This window comes from Eleutherodactylus coqui, chromosome 5 (genome assembly GCF_035609145.1).
Source record: "Eleutherodactylus coqui strain aEleCoq1 chromosome 5, aEleCoq1.hap1, whole genome shotgun sequence".
NCBI lineage: Eukaryota > Metazoa > Chordata > Amphibia > Anura > Eleutherodactylidae > Eleutherodactylus > Eleutherodactylus coqui.
This window is the reverse complement of record NC_089841.1, coordinates 229,122,145-229,148,792: the sequence shown is the minus strand read 5'-3', so window position 1 is coordinate 229,148,792 and position 26,648 is coordinate 229,122,145. Positions and strand designations below refer to the sequence as shown.

General features: G+C 43.3%; 1 protein-coding gene across 1 annotated transcript in view; it reads left to right on the top strand.

Annotated features, from left to right (window-relative positions):
* IFT74 (intraflagellar transport 74) overlaps nucleotides 1–26,648 on the top strand; it is an 84,319-nt gene that overhangs the window by 40,720 nt on the left and 16,951 nt on the right. The window contains exons 9-13 of the mRNA XM_066604297.1: nucleotides 1,310–1,448; nucleotides 2,778–2,840; nucleotides 4,748–4,891; nucleotides 7,468–7,508; nucleotides 11,572–11,651. Of these exons, the coding sequence (XP_066460394.1) occupies nucleotides 1,310–1,448; nucleotides 2,778–2,840; nucleotides 4,748–4,891; nucleotides 7,468–7,508; nucleotides 11,572–11,651 (467 nt within the window). The remainder of the gene's footprint in view (nucleotides 1–1,309; nucleotides 1,449–2,777; nucleotides 2,841–4,747; nucleotides 4,892–7,467; nucleotides 7,509–11,571; nucleotides 11,652–26,648) is intronic.

Sequence of the window (26,648 nt, the reverse complement as noted above, 5' to 3'; positions counted from 1 at the left end):
CAATGGGTACCTGATCAGCCGCAGTCCTGCTCAGCGGACCCCCAGTCCATCAAGTATTCTTGACCTATCCTGAGGATAGTTCCACAATGGTGAATCCCTGGAAAACACAAGATAAAAGTCTAATTAATTGCATGAGTTTGACTGACCATATTTGAAAATTGTATGCAAAAGATCCATTATGATGTCCAATGACACACTGACAAAAATGTGATCTGTTATACTGGACTTTTTTTGGCTATTTCGACTGAAACTACACATGTATGATCTCATGATTAGGAAAATATCACCAATCATTTGCTATGGTACATAAACCCAAACTGTTGATTTACATTTCTCTCAAAGGATTTCCCTAATCTGGCACTCTGGTTGGAGTCTTCGTTCGAATAATCCAATGTGAGGTTGGTTGGCCGCATTCTGACCATATATGCGTGACCAGCTTCAGTCTGCCCTATCTATCTGGACATTTATCGTTCATGCGTCTAAAATGTTCTCAGTCGAAACTGGTGGACACTGCGATTATTATCACATTTACTTGTACTTTACCGTCATCAGAAAAAATACTTACCTTACAATTCATTTCCAATCGGCAAGTCGTTCATATTGTGGGAAATATCTATTCATGCACGCCCCTAGACTGACAACTGCCCCAACGGCAAAAACTATTGGCGCACTCATTAGATCAGTGGAAACGTCTTTGGCTCACTAAGATATTCTTGATGCAGCGGTGATTGCTTCAAGTTGTTGGAAATGGCTCCAATGATCATCATTCAAGAATCTGGCTGTGGAGAACAATCAATTTACAAAAATCCACCAATGTGGAAAATGAAGGACTTTTGATCATCGTAAACCCAGTAGTTGGTTCTGGCCTATCTAGCTGCCCGGCTTCCATAATGGCGCAGGACTATTTTCCTTCAGAGATTTTCTCAGCATACAGCCCCAGTTTATGCTAAACTTTGAAAACTGGACAGAAGTGATGGGAAGCGCACTCCGGTTGTCCTTGCGTGGGGGGATTTATGGGATGTATGGTCATGAGGTTTGTCTAGGTTTCTGCTGCTTGAAGAAAAGATAATTTCCCGATATGATCTGGATCCCGGTAGCGCTATTTTAGTGGTCCCTTAATTGAGTGCTGTACAGTCAATCAGTTTTTGCGAATATCATCTAATACAATCACAACCGCGCGCCAGACGAAGGTTTGTATCTGTAGTTGATAACAGGCTGTGAGGATGTTATCTTGCCAGCACACTCACTGACATATTTCTCATTCTTTTTATCAGTATGTAAACTTCATGGTTGTTTTATTGTGTTACAGAAAAGAAGATCAGATTCGAGCTGTGGAGGAGGACATCGAACATGAGAAACGAGCGGCGGAGGACATTATTAAAAATATGCCAGAGGAGAAGCAAGCTATGTACTTCACCATGAAAGCAAAGAATGAGCAGCTTTTAAAGGTGCTAACTTTTCAGATGACTTTATTAAGGTGCTGTGTACATGAGGGTAACACCATTTCTGGCCATTATATGACTTATTCTGTATTCTTTGCCTCTGATTGTCCTCTCAGAACTGGTGGGAGTAGCCTGCTGCTGTTATGCCATGTGAGCTGTGTCGTGTAGACTGCATAGAACTGTATAGTCTGGTTTATAAATGTCTGTAACACACACAAACATAAAATCATTGTGTAGGGAAGTGTACAGCAGTACTGAGCAGTGGAGATGTGCTTTCAGTAGCTAAAAGCCACTCCTCTTCTTGCTCTTCTGCCATTGGTTGATCTCCTTATAGGGTCGGTTCACATGGGAGTATGCAAACTTTGGTTGCATAAGTATGCTGCATATTTATGCAACCAGAAATCATAATTGTGCTTTTCGACCGTTGCTGCGGGTTTTTGTATAGATAAATACGCCACGTAATTCTCTGTGCATTACCTGCAGTATTTGCACTCCCCCATTTACTTCAATAGTCTACTTTAATGCGTAGTACTCACCAAAATAGAACACTTGTGTTACAGATACACACAGCAGACATCACTGTAATCCATGTTATAGGCCCTACCGTATGGTGCTCTCAGTGAGGGCTGCAAACATATGGTGACTAATTCCCTTTAAGCATTGCACAGAGTCAATTTAACTCCATGAGTTGTCGGTGTAATACAAGACCGGTCCTCCACAGAGAAAGGCCGCCTGCAGACGGGCGGGTTGGATCCGGCGGCAAGGATTCTCACAGCGGGACCCGACCCGAGCGCCTGCAGGGACCAGCGCGTACTCGCCCGTGGCTCCGGCTGTTTGATGTGCCGGCTTGCCGGGCAGCCGGCGCATGCGCAGACCGGAGCCGGCGGCGGGTGAGTGACAGAAATAGAGCATGCCGCGATTTGTTTGCCGCGCGAGATTTCGCGCGGCCACATCGCGGCCGTCTGCATAGGATTGCGTTTGTTAATTTCCGCTCGTGTGCAGGCGCCCAAAAAGAGTGACATTTTTCGTAACTGCCCTCCACTCTTGGCAACAGATGAGGACCCTAACAGAGGATCTGCCGCTATTAACTTATAATTCCCGAATAGGATGTGTAACCGAGTTCTGTAAACCAGACAACTACTTTACTAACCGCATGTTTTGGCAGTCATTATGTTACCTTGTTCCTCACCTTCTTACAGCCTGGTACCAGTGCCCTGTCCTGCCAGGAGCACAATCTGTAATGACAGCTTACCTCCCACTGTACTAGAGAGGATTGGAGGAACACTTGTGACCCTGGCATGGCCTCACCCCTTACAGTCTTCCTTATATTTGTAGGAGCTGGAGATACAGCAGAAAGAACTCGATTCCCTCAATGAGAAGAAAGAAGCTCTGGAAGTGGTAAGTACTAAATTAATGTAGTTATTTGTACACTCACCTATTAAGCAGGAAATGTATTTGTTTAAAGAGAGCCTTCCACATAAACCGAGTTAGGTCGCATGTCCACGGGTGGGTCGGATTCCGCATGCGGGAGCCCGCAGTGGAATCCAACCCTGCCCGCAGCTGAGGACAGTGCTTACCTTTCTGGGTCTTCCCTGCAGATGTGTACGGAAGTGACCCTTTTGGTCCTGGACAACTAAAGATCACCACATCACTGCTCTGACTGACTGATGCAGTCACGTCGTTGTACATCGGTAGTCTGACACTACATGCTTAGTTTCTCCAGGACCAGAGCTTGGATTTAAGAAATTTATTAGCTCAGAATTTTGGACATATTTAGGCAAAAAAACCAGCTACGTGTTCTTTAAGGGGATGCTCACACCGCAGAATATTGCTGCAAATTTCTTGTGGAATCCATGCCAATTCCATGAGAAATCTGCGTCCCATTACTTTGAATAGGAATCCATGCTGCAGTCTCTATGGCGTGGATTTTTCTGCCTGTGGATTTCAAATCTGTATGCGGAAAATCCATGTTGGGAATTCCACACCTGGACTCGCCCATTGTAGTAGGCCACATCCACTGGGCAGATCGTAGTGTAGATTGCCACCATTTGATGCAGATTTTGATGCAGATTTCATACTTTCAGTTGATTGGGTGAAATGTGTTGCAGATCCGCATCATAAGCTGCACCAATGATTTTAACGCAGAAATTGACATGGACTTTGGAGTGGATTTTCCTCTGCAGAGAATCTAATACATTGAACTCACCTAAGGCCACCCTCACTGTATTTTGACGTGTATTATGTGTACATACACACCAACATAGTGCACAGGGATTGGTGGCACGCAGCACGTACGCATGTCATTGTCTTGCTGCGTGCGAGAGATTCGTGTGAGCACAGCCTAAAGGTCAACTGTGCACATGTAAACCTCAAACCCATTCATTAAAATATAGAGTATATTATGGTGTTAAATGCAGTCTCTGTAATTTACGGATTTCAATCCCTGCTATTTCTGGGCTTAGTCCAGGGTGTTGAGTCACACGATGATTAACCCCTTAAGGATATGACTTTTTTTTTTTTTTCTTTTTTCTTCCGCACTTTTAAAAGATCATAACTCTTTTTTTTATCTATCCATCAATATAGCTGTCTGAGGGGTAGTTCTTTCTAGGACAAGTTGTATTTTCCAATGGTGACATGGAATGGACCGTATAATGTACTGAAAAACTTTCAAAAAGTGGAGTGAAATGAAAAATAATTCCGCCATCTTTGTGTCTTGCATCTTAGGGGTACACACTGTACAAAATTACATGATAACGTTATTCTGTTGGTCAGTACGAATACTGCAATACCAAATTTATGTAGTTTGTTTGTTTGGTTTTTTTTGCTATACTTTTTTTTTTTTTTAGTAGTTAGTACAACTTTTAAAAATTCCTTTTTACATTTTCTTTTAATACCCGTAACGGACAAGAACTTGAGAAGGTTTGATCGCTCCTGCAGTATGATGTAATACCGTAGTATTACATTATACCGTGATCTGACGGGCAAGCTATCCAACCACGCCACAGGCATAGCTTTATAGGCAATCTACAGTGGCAGTCCTGGGGGCTTTCACAAGGCCCCTTGCCGTAATGGCCACCACTCCATCTCATTGAACTGGCTGCCCGATGGTGAAGGAACGAACTGTGACATGGTTATACTGTATATTGTTGTTACTTTGCTGCTTGGTAAAACCATGAATGTGTTTCCCGTGACGGGCAGCAGAGTAGAGTCATGTTTCTGCTATTTACTGGCCACTACTGACATTGCAGACAGTTGGGTCATATAAAACTCTGTAAGATCTGTAATAAGCATGCATCTTCCTTCAGGAAGTTACACATTCCCAGGTCAAACAGGAGGCCGTACTGCTGTATGAGAAGCTTCATGAATTAGAAACTCGGCGAGACCAAGCTATTGCAGAAGATAAGAGCATGGGCTCCCCGCAGGAGGAGCGGGAAAAGTTACTGAAACAGGTACAAAGCAAAGATTATCTTGCTGCATAGTTTTAACAGTGAATCCCATCAAGACCTTGGACTGGCTTTCTATACGACGGTCTAAGTAAAGAGTGTCCTGCAGTGGTGTGTGACAAATATATTAGGGGGGTTTCACATCTGTGCTCGGGGGTTCCAGTTTCCTGCTCTGTTTGAGGAGCAGGAAAGGGGAATCCCCTGGCCGAACAGAGTTGAACTGATCCCATTAACTATTATGGGGTCCATTTGCTTTCCGCTCAGCTGCCCTTCTTTTAGCCGAAAGAAAAAACGTTACATGCAACACTTTTTCTTCTGGTATTTTGTGCTGGAGCTGCAACACACAAAAAGATAAAGATCAATACTCCCCTAGCTGGCTCTGTCCAGGTCCCTACTGCTGCTCTCCAGAGCTCCAGGCAGGCGTCTGGGCACTTATCAGCACCGACAGAGCATCGTTTGCTAGTAACGTGGTTTGAAGATTGCAAGAGATTGCTCTGATTGGCTGAGCCACCGTGGGCTCAGCCAATTAGAGCCAGCTCTGGATGCACCAATCACAGCCATTCATTGAATGACTGAGATTGGTTCATCGAGTGCTGGCTCTGATTGGCTGAGCAAGCGCTCGAGAAACAATTCAGAGCAATCTCTTGCTGGATGCGAGGTCTTGAAACCCTGTTACTAGCAAAAGATGCTTTGTCGGCACATGGCAAGTGCCCAGAAGCCTGCCTGGAGCTCCAGAGAGCAGCGGGATGGACTCGGATGGCGCAAGCTAGGTGAGCTTTTTTTTTCTTTCAGGTAGTGTAGCTAGGGCGTTTATTGCTGTCAAAAACATGGTACCAAGTTGTGCCGCGTTTTCAGCAGCGCTGAAACTGCTGCACATTCATTTCAATAAGCGACGCAGGGCTGAAAACGGCCAAACATAGAACATGCATCGCTGCCAATGCACAGCGTTGAAGACACTGCATTTTGACGCTTGTGTGAACAGCTCCATTAAAATGAATAGGAGCATTGTACATTGTTTAGCGCAGCGCTGAAAAGGCAGCGCTAAACGCTGTACAACAACGCCTTTGTGATTGAGGCCTTAGAGTCTCAAGCCTTTTAATACTTTTGGCACATGTCTCGTTAGTCCATGTGCCAGGTTATAAAATCTACATAAGCTATGAGCTGGCATAGGTGTCCACTGTAATTTACACCATCACCAAATAGTGGCGTAACTTATAGTAAATCCAACGAGCCTTGTGAGGCCCTGATCCTTTTCTAAACCATGCCCACTTTTTAAAAAGTGCAGGGCCCAAAAAGTACATGGTACAAAAAGAGAGTTTTTTTGCACAAGTGTAACCTGTGCAAAAATTACTTACTTTTTATGTCCGCAAACTCACGTAAGCTGGTAAGTAAAGTTCCCCCACAATCTTGAAGTTACTTTCTTAATCATTTACCCAAAAACCTCAGTACGCCAGTCTGGAAGCCTTACTATAATAGTTCTATTCTAGGACACTCAGCCCTTTTACCTGTACATTCCACTGTATGGTGTACTTCAGAACTATTGGAGATCCATCAAATAATGGTTCTGCCTGTGGTCGTCTCTTACACAGGATGAGCTGTCGGACGAACGATGCCCAACGCTCGTCCTAGTGATGCTTGCTGCTGTGCCGTTACTGCGGGAATCTGAACGATATCGTCCCGTATAATAGGGCCATTAGCTTACTGGCTGCAGATACAACGTCTCCTTGTAAACCCCCTGCTTGTTCAGCATCTGTTAGAGCACATTCTCGGGGCCATACACTAATCACTATACAGTACATTAGAGTACAGTGCATTAAGAGCTAGCTTCAGTAATAACATGAAAATGAATGTGTAGCAGAAGCCCTCCGCTCCCTCACGTCCAGCTACTCTGCTGGGATAAAGAAGAATTAAGAAAAAAAGTACATGGCTTTACATCAGTTTGGGGTGTTTTCACCTTTCATCCAAGTCTTACATCGGGGAATACTTCAACAGAAGGCTTTGTTGTAATGCTGCTGTGTAGCATTCTGTATGTCGCCCATTGGCCACAATGTGAAAAAGTAAAATGGATCTGTTTCTTTGCGGTGGTCCGTACAGACAAGCGCTCTCTCTCCCGCATTTTCCTAGACAGGAGGAAAAAAGGGTATGCCAATGTATACTACCCCTACTGGGGCACAAAGGCAACTCTTTTGACCTCTCTCGGGTGAATAAGGGACCTGTGGCTATCTTCGGCATATGTGCAAAAGCACATACAGTAGACTTGTTCCAATGACCAGATTTGGGCAGAACCTTGTGCAAATGGGCCATGTTGTTGCCATCCTCCTACAGGCAGGTGTGGGGACTACTCGGGAAGCTCTATAGTGTTGGTTTTAGGTTTTGAGTGGAGGAATGTCACCTTTCGGACGTCTCCCCTTCTTCCCTCCATTAGTATCTCTACAAGTTTGCTGCAGTGTTACATTATAGCCCAGTGACTACTAACTAGGAAGAAGCTGGGCGGGTCTATTAAAACACCGCACTAATGTATATTGCTTTTTAATATGAATACAATTACTTAATTTCATCTTTTGAACTGATTATTTTATTAGGTGAAAGAAGATAATCAGGAAATCGCCAGCATGGAGCGCCAGTAAGTGCCTTTATCCTTGGTATATGAGGGGATTGTTTCAGGACGAGTAATGCCACCCTGTAAGGGGTACAGATCTCTGTGATGGACCCTGAGAGACGTATATGAGACCGCTCAAAGGGTGGCTTTACACGGGACAACGGTCCTCCAAATAAGCACTGGAAAGTACAAATGCAAGCGAAACCCGTCCGTGTAAACACGGCCACCAACAGGTTAATAGGTGGTAATTCTCTCACTGTTTGCTAGTCATTTGCTAGCTTTAGTAGTCATTTCAGCTCACTTAAAAAATAGTCATTGGTTGACAAAAGTTGTCTGGTGTAAAGAGACACCCTTTCTTATTTGAACGATTAGCGGACAAATTTGCATGGAGATCCACCTACAAAAGTATCACGGCGAACAGTAAGTGCGGTACGGAAAAGCTGACAAGCAACCGTTGTTTGTAGTCTTCAGTAAGTTCTCCAAGCGTCTATCGAGCGACTATACACCGAGCACCTGTCTCCCAAACTACTTGTAACTTATTGGAATGGAATGGACTGCGATCATAACCCTCAGCTAAAAAATAGGGAGAACTACAATAGATTTTTATATACTACCACATTGGTTATCAGTCCCTGGCAGCCATTCATACAGCTAAGGATCATTTACAGTTATTCTGTAGTTAGAAGACCCTTTTAGACGAGCCGATGTATCGTTTGAACGAACGAATGGCTTCACAATTAGCTCGTTGGCTCCCATGATGCCTGCTTATACAGCAAACACATCGTTGGCTCGTTCACAGCAGAATCGCTCAGTCTTCACATTCACTGTATGAGTGACTAAGGAGGACTGAACGAGCGCTGGTGAAACCGAACAATAAGTGAACGAGCCGACGAGGATTATCATTCATCCTACAGTCGTTGCTTCATATTTAGACGGAACGATAATCGTTCTGTCTTAAAGTAAACGAAGATAATCTTGCCCCCATTGACTAACAGTCTTGTAGAAATCATGCGGAGAGTTTAGGGGTTAATCTCCTGCAGATCTGGTTCATGATTGGTTGAGGGGCGGGGCTTAATTATATTGCATTACACTGTCTTAGCTCTTGAGATTTCCTGTATAATTATAGTTTGTGCTGAAAACTGGACCAAAATGAGCTGTTTGGACCAAAGGGCTCATAATCAAGGATTGTGTTTGGTTGAAGGGAAACTTCCAATTTTGATTATTCATCTCTGTGTACTTCGGACTCCATCACGTCTGACCTGCACCGCTTCCCACTGGATTCCAACGAATGCGGACAGACGCCCATAATGTGGTGCGTTGGGGTTCTGGTATAAGGATAGAGCAGTACTGTAAACGGCGTTATTCTTAGGGCTCATTCACACGGGCAGACGCAATTTGGATGCATGAAAAACAGACCAACTTTACTGCATTGTATTGCCTTTTGCTTGCATTTTTGTTGTGCTCTTATTATTACGTCCGTGTGTCAACCGTTTTTAAGAGGCACAAAAAAGAGAAGGACACAAGAAGGCCCAATTTGGTGTCACTTTTTTTCACCGTCTCCTGGCAACATGCATAACAATGCAAAGCAGACGCATGTAACATGTGGGCCGTCATTCCGTGTTAAGAATTGCCCGTGTGAACAGGCCAATGTACTTTAATGACTTTGTATGCTGTTCGTGTTCAGGGTGCGGGCAGACGAGCGCATAAACGGCGCGTTTTTGCGACCAAACGTATATACGTGACCATCTGAGGCAATGGTTTCGAATGTATTCGTTCACATGGGCGATTTTACGGCGCGTAAAAACGGCAATTCGAAAAAAAACGGAACATATGCGACCGAAATACGCGCCAACGCATATTCGATCGCCGAAAAGACCGTTTGCAAAGTAGGAACAAACGAAAATACGCTTTCTAGCTCTGGTCGTGATCGGTGAAAAACGATCGCTCGGGCAATTATACATTGCGCTCGTGCGAACGTAAATACGCCTACGCTCGTCTGCCCGCACCCTCAGTCATTTAAAAACGGATGGGAAAACATCCATATGATTGGCCCTTATGTAAATTCCATGAACCAATCACCCCCCCCCCGAACGTATGGGTAACCATCAACCTGGGCAGCAACTGAAAATTCCCTTTTAGGCCACGTTTGTGGAGTTGCTTTATGTTATTTTATTTTAGTTAAAGTCTGAATAAAATTAGATGGCTCATTTAAGGTTTACCCAATCCTGAGATTGTTTGCTCCTCGCTACGCCAGCAGCTGAAGTCAGGCCAAAATGTTAGGCTAATTAACCCCTTAGTGACGGGCCCATTGTATGCCCTCATAACCTACCTATTTCTGTTTTTTTTTTCTTTTTTTCATTCTTGCTTTCCAAGAGCCATAACTTTAACATTTTTCCATTGACCTAGTTGTACAAAGTTTTTTGGGTGAGACAAGTTTTTTTTTTCAGTAGCATCATTTTATTGTGCAAATAAAGTATCGGATTACCTTTTTTTTTTTTTTTTTTTATGGAAAAGAAATTCGACCACTTATGTTTTGGATTTAGTTTCTATACCGTTCAGCATGCAGTGTAAATAACATGATAACATTTTTCGCTAGGTCAGCACGATTCTGGTGATACTAAATTTAGTCCGGTTTCACATGGGCGATCCGGAGTCCGCATGCCTGAACCTGCAGTGGAATTCAGCTCTGACCCCGGCCGGCAACTCTATGTGCCATCTCTTTTTTCTGTATTCACCGCGGACACTCGCCGGCAGTCATGCGCAGTGCAGATTTTTTTTTTTTATATGATTTCCTGCGCTGTCAATAGGCCGCGGGTACCCGCGTCATCACCTATCTGCAACGTTAATTGCGGATGGGCAGTGGGTCGGACAGCTTCCATTGACTTCAGTGGCAGCCATCTATGCGAGGTCCGCAGAAAAATAGAACATGCTGCGATTTTAAATCTTTTCTCAGAAATCTCAATCACTATCCGCTTATCTAAACAGACATGCAAATGTTCTAATCTTTCAATGTGTGCGGAATACCGAGGAACATCCGTGTGGGTAATGATCGCGGCATCCACAATTCAAATCCGGTCATGTGCAGATGGACTTAAACATTTTTTTTAGGTTTTTCTATTTTTGTACACTAAAAACACACTTTTATAATTTTTTTTTTTTTAAAGATTTTCTTTTGTTGTTCTGCACTACAAGAGCTATAACATTTTTAATTTTCCATCGACGGGGCTTGTGTTTTGTTTGTTTTCTCCCAATTTTTTCACTGTTCAAAATTTTTTTCTTTTTCACACTGCATTTATAAACCCCCAATATTTTTTCTTTATTCATCCATGGTGCTATGTGAGGGTTTTCGTTTGCAGGTCGATTTGTACTTTTTATTGGTACCATTTTTTGATCCATAGGACTTTTTGATTGCTTTCTAGTCCATTTTTTGTAAGGCAAATGGAGAAAATTAGCTATTTTTTCCATGTTTTTTGTATTTGTTTTTCACGGCTTAACCTGTGCGGGTTAAATAATGGACTAACCTTTTTACTTGGATTGTTACAACACCAAATTTGTAGTGAGTGTTCTTTTGTGGCTTTTTTTTACATACTAATGGGGGAAAGATGGTGGTTTGCTTTTTTAAAATTTTTTTACTATTTCTTTCACTTTTTTTACTGTTTACTTTTGTCCCACTGCAGGACTTTAATTTCACTACTTCTCATTATTCTTATAATACATTGCTATACTTCGGTTTAGCAGTGTATTGTAAAGCCTATGAAGCTCAGCCAGAGGCTGAGTTTCATAGGCCACTGTACTTGGCAGACTTGTGTGCTATAGCAACCTATCAGGACCCTCCCATCACATCACGGGGGTCCGATGGGTGACAGCGGGGTTAAAGGATTAAACAGCGGGGATCGGTGGTTTCTTTGGTCCCCGCTGTTAGAGCAAATACCGAGTTGTCATCCAACAGCTGTGCATTGGCTTTCCCTAGCACAGGAAATCTGTGCCGGGCTTCTGATTCAGCTCCATAGAAAGGCATTTGCACCAGAATACGGCTTATTGACAGTCATTAAGGGGTTAATATCATGTTTGTTCTGTTTATCAACAGGTTAACCGATATTAAGGAAAAGGCTAAGCAACTCAATGAAGAACTTGGAAGGTTGGATATGGATTTGGAAGAGCACCAAGGTACTTCTAGCTTGTGATGAGGGAGCCTGTCGGTATTTCATGCTGCCTGTGATTCGGTATAATGAATCTCCGGACAGTTGAATGTTATATTTGCTATAGATGAACGACTGAAACCGCATACCCTTCTACATGAATTGTATTTATTCGTTAGTTGGTACAAATAATACATATACTACTGTATATAGCTCTGTTGTATTGCTGTAAAATCCCCCAGAACTTACTACACAAACTATTTGGATGATATGTAAAAGTGATCGGCATTCTGCTGTCTGATTGCTTTCACGTAAAGAGAAATCTGATGCATCAAAGGTAATATAGAGCCACACAGATATAATAAACTGCCAGATTCATTTTTATTATATTTGCAGTGGCCGATAAAGTAAAACACAGGTTAATGGATAATTGCTTAAATAAGCACTCTGGCAGGATTTTTGTGTCTATGTAGTACAGCATAAGCAGTTAGTACTGGATAATGTGGATGATCTCATGTTTGCCTTGTGTTTTACATGTTTTAAGTTGGTGTGCCAAATATGGGCCTGGTATTTTGGCTCCTTCTTCCCCTCTGATGTAGAGGTTTGAGTCCAATCTATGGACAACAAGTGATAGATCGGTGACATATAACTATTGTTTAGTTGTAAAACTCCCCTGACTACAGAGTCTGCAGTGTATCCCTATGAGATCCAGTGTTAGGCACTCTGAGTGTGGACCCACTGTGCTCACCAGCCAGCTTGGCTTTTGGACCAGACCTGGTGGTTGGATGCACCGCTGCAAGGAAATCTCAGATTGGAAACTTGCCCTTAGCTACTCAGGAGGATGGGAAGACCCCTGCCTGCAAGCAGGGTGGCCGTTCCGATATGGACGGCCCGGCGCTGGAACCTCGGGGTTAACTATCCCTGACAGGACACGGAGGATATACTGACCACAGGGCACACAAAACACAGGACAGGACTGACTTACCACGGAGATGGGAACGATGCACAGACTAGAATGAAATGGACAAACACACACAGGCCATAGCACAAGGCAAAGAACATAGAAAATAAACAGATACCGGAAACTGGATCAAACAGACAAAACAGTCTTGTATCAGGCGACCTAGATATGTTGAGTGTCTGAAGCAAACACACATTAATACTGAAACAGCCGAGGATCTTTTGTGAGCTACATAGAGCTTAATGAGCTCTATGTAGTGAATAGAGAAAGCAGAAATGCAGCTTCTTCTATTTGACCAAGTGATCACGTGATTGTCAGGTGCCTACTGGCATAGCAGAGTAGATGCGGACATAGCACTGTAGGTCACGCGGAGTCGGCCACATAGGGGAGACTGGCATCCCCTCCACAGAAAGCACAGGTGCCCATAATGAGATGGTTCACAATGCATGAACGCCACTGAGTTGGGTAGAATACTGGTGGCCAGTTTGCATTACATCTCCAAAAACAATTGCCGGAGTGCTTCTTTACCCCCTCAAGGAGAAATAAAAATCTGCCCACAGAATGCTTTGGGTTAGATGAGACAACGGTATGCAAACTGATTCTGCTCAGCTGTATGTAATCACATTCATCTATAATAGTAGCAAACCCTATTATTTATATGGCTTCCCAATTAGTATGACTTGAGCATTTCACCTTGTAAGTGCAGACCTATCTGCCGGCAGGAGGAGCTGAGCACATTGATGTATGGTTGTGGGGAAAAGATTCCTTATAGCTAGTAAATTATTCTTTCACATCTCTGCTCATTGCGAACCTAAGAGTCCAGTGGGCGGTCCTATTTAGTGATGGTCGGCCTTGCTTGCCTTGTGAGTGAGTCTATAGAGGTAGCTGTTAATCACTGATGGGACGGCCCGCTGGACACCTAAGTTCAGACTGAGCAGAGATCTGAGAAAAAGAAATTGCAACATGTCCTATTTCTGTCAGATTCTCAGACAATAATGGCACATGTCACTGTGTGGTGACCCACATATCAGGCAGCACACAGACGGGGTGAGTGACCCACGCACAAATATTTTACAGTCCGACTGCACAAAGCTTTTAGGCTAGTTTCATACGGCCCCGCACGATATCGTGCATGTGTGATGTCCCCGCGGATGCTCAATCCCCACGGATTGTATCGAAAACACCTCCTATCTCTTCAGTACAGTTTCGACCCTGTGGTGCGACTGAATGGATCGGCAGGTGTTTTCCATTGTTCTCAATGGGAAACCTCACATCACACTCGCATGCACATCACAGGCTGTGCAATGTGTTTTCCGGCCCCATTAAAAACAATGAGCGGGGCGCTCAGAGGGAACGCCCCATTATAGGACATGCACAATTTTATTCCTTTTCCTGCAACACGGGAAAAAAATTGCTTGTGTATATGATCCCAATACAAAGAATGGGGTTCATATTCATGTGAGATTTGTGCATCTCGCAACACACAAATCTCGCACTATTTTCATGGCCGTGTGAAAGCAGCCTGACACTGAATTTTTCTATAAAACCATATACTAGTCTGCTCAGCCTCTTCTGCCTGCAGATTGGACTGCATTTTCAATATGACGGGTTCAATTTAAAATTTTCACTTGTTTTTCCCCTTAAGCTTTGCATCCTCTGGGTTTTCATTATTTTATGGCAAGTAAAACTTATTTTAACCCATTAAAAACCAAGCAATGTAATTTTTACGGCGCTTGGTCCCAGGCTTAAAGCTCAGCCGTATGTAAAATTACTGTGTGTATTAAAGCCTCCTGCTTCTGAAATCAATCAGAAGCAGGACAGGTTGTCAGCTGTTAGTCAGAAGGAGGGAGAAGTGGGTTTTAACCCATTCCGCCTCCTCCTTTCTTTAGTACACAGTGCTCAATGAGCGAAATGCACTGAAAAGTGAAAGTGGAAGTGTTTCTTCCACTACAGGAGCTGGTGATTTTGACCTCTGGATTCCCCTGTTACAGCAGAGCTGCAGGGTCCTAGCAGACTCATCAGCTCTGCCAGTGACTATTGTCACTACAGGGAATGTTTCTCCCTATAACTTAGGCTCCTATGGATGTCCCAGCTACAGTGGAAAAGCGTCAAATAAAAAAATTAAATAAAACATGTGAATGTCCCCCAGAGGTCTTATATGATGTCATGGGGGACGTAGATAGTAAAAAACATAATTACATACATTAGTAAAACCAAATTACAGAATAAAACAGTATATGCATAAGAAAGAAAATAACACAAAACCGTCGCTACATGCTCCCTGTAATCCAAAACCCCACATATTATATATCAAAATGTCCGAAACAAAATGAGGAACCCAGAATGCATACAAATGGATCACATTGGTGAAGCTGTGATCGGGTCCGCTGCTTATTTCCAGAATGTTAAATTCTGAACCTTTCTGACAGTTTTCAGCAATTTCCTTTACAGAAAAGCTGACATGACATTCTAAGCTTACAGTGGGCCTCATTTATCAAAAACTGGCCTTGTTGCCCATAGCAGCCAATCACGGTGAGGCTTTCATATTTTCAGAACAGCGTAACCCCTCCAATGCTATTTTATCATCGCTTTTTGTTGCGCTTGTTTTCACCTTAGCCTTCCAAGAGCTGTAACTTTATTTTCTGTATTGCAGTATATTGTACTGCCATGGGCAAAGCTTAAAAGGCATAAATACATGGCAACGCGGGGAGTTTCCATCAGACCCTACGCTGCCATGGCAACCCATTGGCACCGCACAGTTTAATTTTGAGTGGCCAGTAGGGCGGCAGAGAGCACCTGTCTATCAACTTAGTTGCCGCAATCAATGTTGAGCGTGGATAAATAGCCATAATCAGAGCTAGTTCTAATCAGAGCCAGTCTGACCGCGGACCTCTCTCCCCTTCTTGAAATCAATTGGTACTATTCTCTGCATAATACGCTGCACAAATATTCTTGTGTGAACAAGCCCTTACTATACAGGCTTACAATTACAATCGGCCCTTTGAAGGAAGCTATAAGGCTGGTGTGGCCTTCAGTGAAAAGGAGTTGGTCACCCCTGACATAGAGCCTTGAAATTCAAGATCACAGACTCCCACATGTACCTATGATAAGTCAGATGATCGTTTTGATTCAATCGCCCCATTACACTTTATTTCCGCTCTCACTGTTGTAGTCCATTTTCCATGTGTTTTTTTTGCTGTGTTATTTCTTTTTTCCCTTTCTATATCCTTGCAATCTTTTTTTATGTTTCTATCACTTCTGTTTTCTTCTCTATATGGATTTTATAGAAGGTAAGAACCAATTTTACATTAAGTTGAAAGAACATTGGCAGCACCTTTCTAGAGTATAATGATGATGTTTATATAGCTGTTCCCTACATAGATTAGCATCACTCCTCTGCCCTTCCTACTCCAAAGACTTATCTCTAATTTAAGGCGGCCTGTACTCATTAAAGGGAACATGCCAGCTTGATAGTGCTGTCCAACCTAGATGCAGCATGTTATAGAGCAAATGGAACTGAGCAGATTGCTATATAGTTTGTGGGAAATTCATTTTATTCATTTATGTCACTGCTCATTCTGAGCGTAGAGGTTCTGTGGGAGATGCTATCCAGGGGCGTAACTATAGAGGATGCAGGGGATGCGGTTGCACCCGGGCCCAGGAGCCTTAGGGGGGCCATAAGGCCTCTCTTCTCTATATAGGGAACCCAGTACTATGAGTAAAGCATTATAGTTGAGGGCCCTGTTACAAGTTTTGCATCGGGGCCCTGGAGCTTCAAGTTACGCCTCTGATCCTATCCATGATTGACAGCTGTCCGTGTAAGACTGTGCATAAAGAAATAGCTGCCAATCACTGATGGGACCGCCCATTGGACCCCTCGGCTCAGGGGTCCAATGGGCGGTCAGAATGAGTAGAAATGTAAATGTATAAAATATAAATCTTTTCTCACAAAACTGTCTATCAATCTGATCAGCTCCTTCTGCTCTATAATATGCTACATTGTAGGTTGGACAGTATGTTCGAGCTGACAGGTTCCCTTCAGCTAGTATACATTATAGAATATGACTGTTCTGCCTATTACGCAAACGTGTTACCTTATTACTTAAAAAAACCTAAAACCTATACTAATACAATACGAAAACCTGGATAGTTCACTTGTAGTGTGTAGTTAATGTCAACATGAAAATATTGTTGCTATGAATGTCTTTGTAAAAAAAAAAAAAAAGTCTTGGCGCAGACCTCAAATGAACGGTTCGTATTTTGGTGTTTTGTTTTTTAATTCTCTATTTTCAAGTTTTCAAAAAAAAAAATGCAAACTGTATACTGTTAGGGCACAGAAGAAGTGTGCTAAGTTATATCTCACGGGTCCTAATTATAATGTATTATGCATATGCGAGCAGCTCGGGGGAAGCAACAAATTACACTGGTGGTAATAAGAAAGTTCCTCTTTTTTCATTGGATGCACCTAATTTTAATGGACAATAGAAAACCGGATATATGATGCTACTGCAATGTGCAGGAATCATCTCTGTATAAAAAGATACATTTATGTGGTTAGAATTGCTGTCCCGTACACATGCTAATAATAATCGTATTTCTTAACAAACTGGTCTTAGGTATTTTCGTTACAGCTCATAATGAGTTCTTTTTTTACTGTAAGAAGGGTCCAGCCACTTCTACATTCCTGTGAGAGTCCAAGTTAGTCCCTTTGTCTTGTGTCAGATTCTTCTCCAACATTAGCTACTCTAAACCAAAGGTTGCAACCTACTGACCAAGCCTATGAACTTTAACATACATTTCAGATCAATGATTTAATCTAGAATAATCTGTAAGGAATAAAAATTCATTTTTATTATTATAGTAATCTATAAATGGATATGAGATTGATACATAGATATAAGATAGCAATAGCAAGCAATTATTTGTTCCCCATATTGATTGCTCTCAGTCCCCCCCTTTTGTGACTGTTTTCCTCGTGACACTCAGTCCCGCATCCACAATGGTCTCCATTTTCACCCCTGAAACTGAACCCTATATTTTTATTTGCTACTAACACAAAATAATATAATGTAAGAAAATCTCATTAATTGCACGCTTGGGGCAAGGTCAAAGTGGAGGTCAGCGAAACTTGGAACATGGCATGATCAGTAAAAGTAATTGGATCTATTGTGAAGGAACAAACTAAGGGTACATCAGCGCGTCTTTTGAAAAAATAATCCGTTCTATAGTAAACCTCATGAGTTGGCGAATATTAGGTGTAGTCAGGGGGTCAAATAATTCATGCAAGTGGAGATGTTTAATCCTCCTAAGATAAGAATATGCTAAATGTGACGCCCCTTGAGATACATCCAGTAATGGATTCAGCGCCAAATTAAAGTCTTCCCTCACCAAAAGAACTCCCTCTGAGAAATCAGCCAGGGCAGATAATATTCCTTCCAAGTAAGTTGGTTAGTAATTGGCAAGTATAAAACTGAGAGGTAAATGTCTGGCCCACCAGTTTCCACTTGACAACCAATAACCAACCCTCACTTTCCATATGTACCGATTCCAGCTCCCAGGGAGTCCTCCTCAAGATGAGGATACTACCCGCTCTAGATTTGGAGCCAGCGAAGCAGCTGCGGTAAACATCTGGTTGACCAATAAAATGACTCTATATAGTGGTATGTTAGCATGGTACACCATGCTTGCAGAGTATTTCGGTTATTTTGCGGTACACATGCGAATATAACTTTTGACTTAGAATGTTGTTGATTTTTTTTTTTTTTACTCTAAATATTCACAGTATGTAGAACAATAGGATGTGTGTGCCAGACATGACAGCCATCAGCAGAAAATGACTTGTTGGAAATATATTTTTTTCATGAAGTGAGGAAAGGGGATTACTTAAATTCTACATGGCTAGAAGGGAAACCAGTAAGACATCCTACAGCTGCAAGGAAATAAATTCTGTGCGTCCCACTGGAATGTCTTATTGTTTTATACACTAAATTAAGGAAAGAGGATGCGGATGCAATCATATATCTTTAAAATGCCTTCTCAGCATGTACTTTTTTGAGCAGATTTACTTTACGGGAAAAGAGGCCGAGATTAAGGTCCAGGAACACAATTATTTTTACTCTGCAAGGGTTTTATGAGGACTCTCCAAGTGTGAAGGATTCCCGAGTGATCCTGATGGAAGTATAATTGAATTCCTTCAAACATTAAACTTATTTTTCACTATATAATGTTGATATCAGTTCAGTTTGTTTGCTAAAAGGTAATTTGTGATTATATGATACTTGGGCGGGTCTCACTCGGGGGGGCGATCCAGATTCCGCATGTGGGAACCGACGGTAGAACCCAGCTCTGACACCAGCCGGCGACCCTGCATACCTTTGCTGTTCTGTATTGCGGTCAGTCATGTGTAGTACAGATTTTTAAAAAATGTATATATTTGTCTTTCCGTCACTAGGCAATTATGCGGGTACCCGCGGCCTATCTGCAGTGTCAATTGTGGATTGGCTGTGGGTTGGATGGCTACCATTGACTTCAATGGAAGCTGTCTGTGCGGATTCTACACAAAAATAGAACATGCTGCGATTTTTAAATCTGTTTGCAGAATTCGCTATGCGCTCATCTGAGTGGACACGTTAGTGTTCTATTTTTTCAATGTTTGTGGAATTCCGCAGATCGTCCACACAGGTGAGGATTGCAGATTCCGCAATAGAAAATCTGGTCGTGTGAGACCGGCCTTAACCCCTTGAGTGGCGGGTTTCCTACCACCCTGTCGTGCCCACCAGGACAGGTTTTTTAAAATGGTCTAATCATTGAATTTCAACTAATTTTGCAGTTGCGTCTCAAGAGCCATAACTTTTTCATTTTTCCATTGACATGGCCATATGAGGGCTTGTTTTTTGCAGGACAAGTTGTGATTTTTTTAAACAGGGGGGAGGAAAAAAAGAAATGGGGAAAAAAGAAAAAAAGGGGCCATGTCATTAAGGGGTTAAATAATGTATTAACCTCCTTCTCTGGGTCATTACGACGCATGGATACCACATGTGTGATTGTATTTTTGATTTTTTACAAAGTAAAGGGAGACAAGTGTTTTTATTATTTTTTTAATAATTTTTTAAATTTTTTTTTTGTCCCTTTAGGGGACTTCCACAGGGACCCATCAGGACCCCCTGATCATATTCCGGGGGTCCGATGGTGACAGCCCTTTACATGCTGCAGTGATAGCCCTTTACATGCTGCAGTCACATAGACTGCAGCATGTAAAGGGTTAACACAGCAGAGATCGGAGGTTTTCTCTGATCTCTGCTGTAAGAGCTGGTTCCCAGCTGTCCTCTGACAGCTAACAACCAGCTCTCCCTGCCACAGAGACCATCGGCTTGCTTCTGACAAGCCGATGGTCTCTATGGCAACCTGTAAACAAACCAGTGCAGGAGATTGCCGGCATATCGGCAATATCTTCTGCTGGTTGTTCAAAGCCCTTGCTTTGTTCTCTGTGGGTCTGTGCAGGCAGAGCACACTGTCACCGCTTGTGGCATTGTGCTCTGCAGCTCCCATAGTGATACATAGCCCGGAAATCTTCCGGGCTATGTTGATATGAGCAGTGGAGCTCGTCCCGGAAAAATTTCCGGGCGTGCCACTCAAGGGGTTAAAGGGGTTGTCCAGTTACAAGAAGGACATAACATTAATTGTAAATTCTGGCTGTATAACTGCTTATGTACACATTAAAGGGGTTGTCTGGTCACTGGACAAGCCCACTTCAATATGGCTGAAACATACTTAGCCCACTGCCGCTGCTGTATTTAAGCATTGCAGCCCCACTACGGTTCAGATGGTTGTTGTGATCGCCAATGTCACAGCAACTCAGGTGACCACTGCAGCCAATGAGAGGCTGAAGCGTCACGTTCCTGAACTTCTGGCATCGCAGCACTCAGGATGTGATCGTCAATGCCAAGAGAACGAGCGGTGATGCTGCAGCAGTTACCTGGGTTCCTGTGACATTGGCAATCACAACAGCTGTCGCCGGGACCACAGTGGGGCTGTAGCGCTTGATCCTGGCAGCCGTAGAGTGGCAAGTATGTTTCAGTTTTATCTCAACGCCTTCAGTCCTATTGTGAAGCAGGGTTGTCCAGTAACTGGATGACCCTTTAAATGAGTACATAAACAGTTATACATGGAATAGGCTTACACATTCCCACCATTTCCTTAAATCTTGAGGCAAATCTATCAGAGCAGTACCATAGTGATCCTTATAGCTGCATGTTTGAAAAAAAAACGGAATCTGTTCCCTTTGCTGAACCACCTAGCCATAGACTCTCCACTTATATTTTCTCCCTGAGAGAATGTCCTCCACCGTGGTCCACTGTTATACTCCAAGATGGAGAGGGTTAAGCCTACAGGGCGCAAGGAAACACTCCTACCTTGATTAACGCATATTCTACAAGGGTGGTCTTCTCCTCCTAGTAGAGGGGGCTGATCCATCACTTGAGTAGATTGGTAGGGCAGCAACCTGGGCTATTGCAAACACATTGATCAAGCATTACAGGCTGGATGTCTTGGCTAACAGGTTATTGCAAAACAGTCTCTTTTACTTGAGCCAGTTTATTGTCTGTCCAAAACATGGGAATCCTATAGAACCCGAGACGGGAACCATAGGCTTTTTATTAGTTAAACAGAGACCAATAAGGCAGTTGACTATAGTAATCTGTCTGGCCCAAACCCCAGAAAGGAACGAAAAGCTGATTAAACAGAGACCTCTTTGGTCTCCATTTGACTAATGAAAGTTAAAGGTTCCATTCAATTGCCATTTATGAAACCATGGGACAGAAGCAAGGATCATAGGCTGAATCCTGGTGTGAGCACACACTGAGCAGAGGGGTTTAACCCTTTGCAATCCAATTTTGGATTTAGTGTTTCCTAGGGGTTTTCTCTTTCTGCCATTTCCCAATAGCGCAATCTGCTGGCTAGAGCCAGTACTGCGGTATGGGACATGCTTGGAAGGCCCCCGACAACAGAGTGGCCAGTAATATACAGTAAGAATAACCTGCTGGACGTCTTCCTACATCGGAGCTGTGCAGCCTTCAATCAGAATGTCTTCAGAGGTCAGACAGTGGATTGGAAAGGGTTAAAGGGAAACCCTTTCTAGGCGTTGTCTATTTCCTAATGTTATGATTGTTTATACCATGTGCCATGTTCTGTCCGATACCACAGTTCCATATATGACCTTAATAATAGTTTGCATCCATGGTTAGGCAATTTACATCTACCTGTGTGATCTTTCATCATTTATACAAACCATGTAGTCTTTCCTTGTGATTTTTTTTTTTTTTTTTTAGTTTTTTTTTTCTTTGTTACATAAAAACAGTTTTCAATTTCGGCGCATTGAAACAAAAATGTCACAGAAGACACATTCTTACCTATGCAATTTCTTCTTCGGCAAGGGTCTGATACTTTTGCAGTGGTGGTACCGATGGCATGGGATGGAAACAATCAATCAAAGTGATCCTCTGTGAAAGGAAGTTATTCTGTGATAAACCAGGAAAGGTTTAGTCACAAAGGGGCAAATTGAAAGCTTGTACTTCCTGATTCAAACTAAGAGGAAGACAAACAGTCTCGTGTAATGGAGACTCGGACTTTTCACTAATGACATTTAGATAACGGCATGTTTTTCTTGTAAGCCATCAGAACTGCTTCATCAGAAAAGAAATGAGCGCAAGACCGTGTTTTTAGGCGAATTACAAGACCAGTGTAAATATTTAGCAACACATTTAATAGGTTTTTGTTCCAGTTTTGGATGTAACCAACAACAAAAATTGCTGCAAATTATGAGGTGCCAAAATTCCTTAAAAATTGAAAAAAAAATTGCCAAGTGATGTTGGAAAGTGGGAGTGGTTTGCTGGGAGAGAGTGTGATCAACCCCTTTTGAACACATTTATTAATAGCAAAGCCAAAAAAAAAGTTGCAAACTTTGGCATAGACATAGATTTCATTTCCTGACTTTAGGACAGCCCAAAAATGTGCCAAATTTCTGCAACATTGTACACTGTTTAATACAATACGGGCAGTTCACATCAACAAACTTTTCATCTACAAATTTCACGAGTCACTTATAGAATGGGGTGGTATGTGCCGGGAATGCATGAGGGATAACCAAAAATAGCGGAGAACAACTACAGCTCTATTTCACAAGTCATTACTGCACATATTCTCGGTACTGGTGCATCTTGTCTCCACCAGAAGAATGGGTGGAGACCTGGGATTGTGTTGGAGGAGGTATAAGATACGCCCAGAGCTGGTGATTGGCTGGGCTGCTGGCTGCTGGTCTCCATTCTCCGCTGTGGTCCTTCTGCCATCTACTCCCTGATGCGCTCATTTCTCTGCTGCAAGCATCCGGCCCTCCCTGTGACCGTCACCGGCCGCCTCCGTGCAAGTGCCCCACTGTCGCTGTTCCCAGCCGGCTGTCATCAATATATAATGATGTACCCGCCTTTTCCAGAAGGCGGCCCCGCTGTCTTTGCTGCTTTGTCCCCAGCGGCTGTCAGCCCTTTTTTCTAAGCCGCACAGGGATCCTGCGGTCTGTTCCCCCTCTGGCAGTGCCGCCTACGGCAACAGCTCGCTCAACCTCCATGAGGCCACAGCAGTGATTCTCAGCCGCCTCCGTTAGTGACGCTACTCCTGTAAGCCTAACTGTAATGCTAACCCTAACCCTCCAGCCACGGCACACCTGCTTCCTGTAACCCTAACCCTCCAGCCACAGCAAACACCCAACCTAGCCTAACCCTAACCGTAACCCTCCAGTCACAGCAAATTGACGCTCTAGCCAATCAGCATCTTGGGGGGGGGGCGTTAAATGGGCGGCTACAGTCACTAACTATGTCTTCACCCATATTTCTGGTGGAGACAAGATACACCAGTACCCATATTCTCCTATGGTAGATTGTGTTGGTCTGTATGATATGCGTTACAATTGAAATCACATCCAGAATTGACATCCATCATTCCTGTGAACTATGGTTGTTATTTATTTTGCCATCGCATAATCAGGAAATCCTTCGTAATTGGCTTATCATAATCACTTTGTGTAAAAGTCAAGAGTTACATAGTTCACTTATGTCACCCAAACTCTACCAACTCCTTTTAGTAGTGATGCTTTGTAAGGCCTTGCCTACCCTATGTATTTGTATAGTCCTTTTTAAATTATGTTAACATAACAGAAACAAAAATTGTTGGAGAATAGGAAAGTAAACGTTACATAATGTCAGTTGGCGTTGCAGTGACATCTTGCTTAGCACCCCCAGCCAGTTAACCTTTTGCATTTTAATGCAGTCTGTAACCAAAAATTAAAAGAATTTAAGGTCCACTCCTGCCTTGAGCCAAAGAAAAAAAAAGAAAATCAAACTGCACCAAGACTGCAAAGTGTGAGCTGCGCCTAAAGCCGGGCTCACACAGGGCATCCGGATTTCGCATGCAGGAGGCCCGCAGCGGATTCCAGCTGTGATCCCGGACGGTGATTCTGTATACCTGAATAATTTGTATTGCGCATGTCTGCTGCTATGTCGGTCATGCGCAGTACAGATGTTTCTGTTTTTGGAGGGGGGGTGGTGGGATGGTAATGCTTGTATTTCCAGCGCTGTTCCTTAGTTATGACGCAAGTACCCGCCGCCCATACGCAATATTAATTGTGTATGGGCCTCTATTGACTTCAATAGGGGCCGTCCACATGGAGTCCACAGCAAAATGGAGCATGCTGGGATTTTTCCTCCGCTCATGGAATATGCAATTTGTATCTGCGAGTGTGAGCGAAAAAGTGAAAGTACATGCCTTTTTATTGGCTAAGTTTTGCTGCGGACCCTCCATGCGGACACCGATCGCGGATTCCACAATTGGAATCTATTTGTGTGAGCCTGGCCTAACTGAGCAATGTATCTGTACACTCAGTATCTACCCTGTTAGGTACACCATCTAGTTTGGCCCACCAGGATATATGCACTTTATAGAGAGAGATGCCTTTATAGTGGAGAGTGGAGAGCTGATACAGAAAATGGCTCCAATCTACTGGTGGATTTACATTTTGCAGAAATTTCCCATATAGAAATTGACCCACATTGCAGATTTCTAACTCCACAACAATTTCTGTTGCAGATTTTCACTCTGAATTAGCCACTATCAATGTAGCAGGGTGAATCCGCAGCAAAATCCATATGTTACTCATGCAGATTTGCTGTAGAGAAATCCACTACATGTGAACCTACCCTGATATAAATGCCCAAGGGACAATCTGCAGGGCAGTCCACAAGACAGATCCACGCCAAGATGTGTGATATTCCTGACAATTGTGCAAAAAAACTAATTCTCGGGCGATGATCCACCGGCGATAAATCGTCAGCGGATCACGCTGTGTGAAGCTTTCCATAGTGTTGCTATGGAAAGCGCAGCGCTGGTGTCCACAAGCAGAGAATCACAGTGGTTCTCCGCTCGCGGGATTTAAATCGCGGCATGCCACGCTTCTCTGCAGTGAGCCTATCTGTCAGATAGGCTCACAGAGGAGACCTGTCAGCGCTCTCCCCTCATCCACCACTAGTGATATTCCGCTTTGGCCGTGGACAGGGGGCCTTAAAAGTTTGCATTTGCTGGTTTTTGCACCACAGATGATCTGTTGCAAAATCCAAAACCATGTATTTATTTTTTTTGTGGATTTTGACTTCTCTATTTACTCATTGAGGAAAATCTAGGAGAAATCCATAACTAATTGGCACACTGCAAGTTGAAAATTCTACACTATAGATGATTTTTTTGTGTGGAAAATCCCTGCAGGGTGTGGATAAGATTTGTTAAAATATCATCCACTTCTCTGCTACTACAATATGCTGGAGGATTCCTTTAAGCACAAATCCGCACAGAAAATCTGCAGCATTTCCATCCCATTTCAGTAGCGGACGCCTAGAACACGCTCATAATCAATAAGCAAGTGTATTATATCAAGCCATTGTACAGGCTGTCAATAAAACATTCTGAACCATAAGCCATAAATATGGTGGCAACTGCATGCAGACATAGGGAAGTGTCTCCATTGTTGCTCAGCACCAGGATGGAGGAAGTGGGATCTGAGTGACTTTAACATGAAAGAACTGTTTATGCCAAATAGGGCATTTTGAGAAACCAATGATCTCTTGAGACTTTCATGTACAACAGACTCTAGAGAGGCTAGAGAGAATGGCGTAAAAACAGTAAACCTGCAGTGGATGCCAGTCATGTGCGCAGAAGTGCTTGTTAAGAGGTCCCAGGAGTATGGCCAGGAAGGTGATGAATGGTGGTATGTAGAATGGCATGTCTGGCCAGACAGCGTGCCGCAGCTAGAATGGGTTTTTTTACTACTACCAAGTGGAACTGGGTTTGCACAGGCTCATCAGAACTGCTCTGCGGATCATTGCAAAAATCCTCTCTGCTCTGATGGATCTCAATATCTCATACAGCATGCAGATGGGAAGGTCAGAATTTGGCATCAACTTTCTGAATCCAACCTGCCTCATCCAAACAGATGGTGGTGTGATAGCGTCCATACGGAAGACCCCTTAATACCATTGTGCCACAGTCTGACCTTAGTTGTTGTCCACATGTATCCGTTAATGATAATGCAATGTCACACTAGATTCGACCTCTCCTTTATCCCCCATATCCAATCTCTGGCCCGAACATGCCACCTGCACCTCAGGAATATTCCTGAATTCCGTCCGTTCCTAACCACGGACACGCTAAAGACACTCGTTGTCGCTCATGCATTCCTGACTCGATTACTGCAACTCCCTGCTCATTGGCCTCCCCCGCACCAGACTCTCCCTTCCCCAAACCATACTAAATGCGGCAGCTAGACTTCTCTCCCTATCCAGCCCGCTGCTCAGACGCCTCTGCGCTATGCCAGTCGCTGCATTGGCTGCCCATACACAGAACGCAATTCTAACTCTTCACCCTCACCCACAAAGCTCTCCATAGTGCCGCGCCACCGTACATTGCTTCCCTCTTGTCTATTAATTACCTATCCCGCATGCTCCGCTTTGATAACACACTCAGACTAAA